Genomic DNA, 2,561 nt, shown 5'->3' with positions numbered 1-2,561 from the left:
ATTAGATGCTGCTCCAGCCAGCCAGTGAATCCCCCGCCGCCCCGTCCTCTCCTCCCTGTGTCGCAAGCAGCAGGCGCACCTCGCAATCGGAGGGCGCCCTTACTCCCAGCAAATGGGCGACAGAAAACCAATCGGTGCCTACGACATTCCCGATATGCGCTGGCATGATGTCGGGGCAGCATAAGTACGAGTAATTATTAGTATTTTTTTTTTTTTTTTTTTTTTGCCGATGCCCGTGATGCCGCCCCCCACCATGATGCCGACCCGGGCAACCGCTACTGGTTGTTGTGACTTGGTACTATATGAGTAAAATTGAATTGAATTAAATATAATTGAATAGTGTAATAAAAGTTATCACTTGTGTGTTCAATACTAAATAAATAAGTATAGAAATTATACAATTCAGCATGGAAAATCTCTACTCTGTATTTATAATTAATGACTCTGTATTCTGTGTATTCAGCCAACCTGATGCTCTGTGTATGCATGTTTGTATTTATATTCATATATTTATGTTACAGTTAATCAGTTATCAAGATTTTTTATGCAAGTATTTATTTTCATTTGTCAGTTTGACATTTGCACATTATTGTTCAAATACAAATATAACACATTAACTAAATTTAGGGAGACATATTTGTGGAGTGGGGTTGCTGCATTATATAACCAGCACAGAACATACAGCAACATAAAGAGTCGACAGAGGAGAGGCACAAAGAGAGAAAAATTAAAAATAAAAAAACAAATAAGGCTGGTGTTCTTTTTAAATCATTATAATCTGCTTAGTCTTAACTTTAAACATTTCATGGATGACTGACATATGCAGAAAACAACTTGATACTGTTTTTGTTGATTTAATAGTTTTCCAACTCATCCAGTGCTGAAACTTGAGAACCAGGACAGATTTTATGTATAAAGTCAAAATCATCAGTTGACTAATGGCATGATGAGAACATATAAACTCCACACAGAAAGTTCCCAGTGGATTTGAACCCAGAACCTTCTTGTCTGTTATGGCGGCAACCACAGAACTACAGATGAGCTGATCTTATTTTTGAACTGTTGTGTAGTGGACCGTTTCCTGATTGTTCTCTTGGATGATTCCTATCTGTATCTCTCAATGTAGGCCTTGTAAGAGATTCTGATTGGTCTGCATTGAGAGACCCAGGAGGAAGCGAAGGAACAAATCCAGGTGTCCATTTGGACTCTGTAAGGCCTTGTCCACAGCACTCTGGTAGAAGTGTATTGCCAAAGACTCTTTGGCCTGTATTGAGGCTGTTTGCTCTTCTTCCAGCAGGTTGACACCTGAGTTGGTGAATGTCAGATGGACATGAAGAGCCGCCAGAAACTCCTGAACACTCGGTTGGATGAAGCAGAACACCGTCTCTTGGTACAGTCCTCTCTCTTCTTTAAGGATCTGTGTGAACACTCCTGAGTACACTGAGGCTCCTCTGACATTAATGTCACACTCTGTCAGGTCTGATTCATAGAAGATCTGGTTGCCCTTCTGCAGCTGCTCAAACGCCAGTTTCCCCAGTTCTTTAATCATCTTCTTACTCTTTGCAGTCCAGTGTGGATCTGTCCTTTCCCCTCCATCATACTTAATATTCTTCACTTTGGTCTGAACAACCAGGAAATGAATGTACATCTCAGTCAGGGTCTTGGGCAATCTCTTTTCCTCGCTGCTTTTTAACAGATTTTCCAGAACTGTAGCAGTGATCCAGCAGAAGACTGGGATCTGGCACATGATGTGGAGGCTTTCTGATGTCTTTATGTGGGAGATTATGATGTTGGCCTGCTTCTCATCTCTGAATTTCTTTCTGAAGTACTCTTCCTTCTGTGGGTTACTGAACCCTGTGACCTCCGTGAGAGCGTCTAAATATTTGGAGGGGATCTGACCCGCTGATGCAGGTCTTGTGGTTATCCACAAGTGAGCAGAAGGAAGCAGATTCCCAGTGATTAAATTCATCAGCAGCACATCTACTGATGTGGACTTTGTAACATGAGTCAGCATCTCAGTGTTGTGGAAGTCCAGAGGAAATCGAGCCTCATCCAGACCGTCAAAGATGAACACAACTTTGAAGTTTTCAAAGTTACAGATTCCTGCTTCTCTGATTTCACTAAAAAAGTGATGAACAAGTCCAACCAAGCTGAACCTTTTATTTTTCAGCAGATTCAGCTCTCTGAATGTGAATGGGAATATCAACTTTATGTCCTGGTTAGCTTTGCCCTCAACCCAATCCAGCGTGAACTTATGTGTCAGGAATGTTTTCCCGATCCCAGCCACTCCCTTTGTCAGCACTGTTCTAACTGGTTTGTCTCTTGCAGTTGATGTTTTAAACATGTCTTCACATCTGATTGTTGTTTCACCTTTACTGACATTTCTTTCAGTGTGTCTGACCTCATGTTTATTATTGACCTCTCCACTCCCGCCTTCTGTGATGTAGAGCTCTGTGTAGATTTGATTCAGACTGGAGGAGTTTCGTGCTTTAGAAATCCCCTCAAACACAGGCTGCAACTTCTTCTTTATGTCAGATTTAAGTTTATACCCAAAGTGTGGA

At 41.5% G+C, this 2,561-nt stretch overlaps 1 protein-coding gene across 1 annotated transcript; it reads right to left on the bottom strand.

Annotated features, from left to right (window-relative positions):
* Positions 1-1,117: 1,117 nt before the first annotated feature.
* On the bottom strand, positions 1,118-2,344 carry LOC146390359 (protein NLRC3-like). The gene is made up of 3 exons (XM_084921280.1): positions 1,746-2,344; positions 1,360-1,685; positions 1,118-1,305 (listed from the first exon to the last, which is right to left on the bottom strand). The coding sequence occupies exons 1-3, from the start codon at positions 2,342-2,344 to the stop codon at positions 1,118-1,120; spliced, it is 1,113 nt and encodes a 370-aa protein (XP_084777406.1).
* Between the last annotated feature and the right edge of the window lie 217 nt (positions 2,345-2,561).

This window comes from Perissodus microlepis, chromosome 3, assembly GCF_051167445.1.
Source record: "Perissodus microlepis isolate ML-2025 ecotype Zambia chromosome 3, ASM5116744v1, whole genome shotgun sequence".
Classification (NCBI taxonomy): Eukaryota; Metazoa; Chordata; class Actinopteri; order Cichliformes; family Cichlidae; genus Perissodus; species Perissodus microlepis.
Note: the sequence above shows the minus strand (reverse complement) of the source record. Positions and strands in the feature narration are given on the sequence as shown.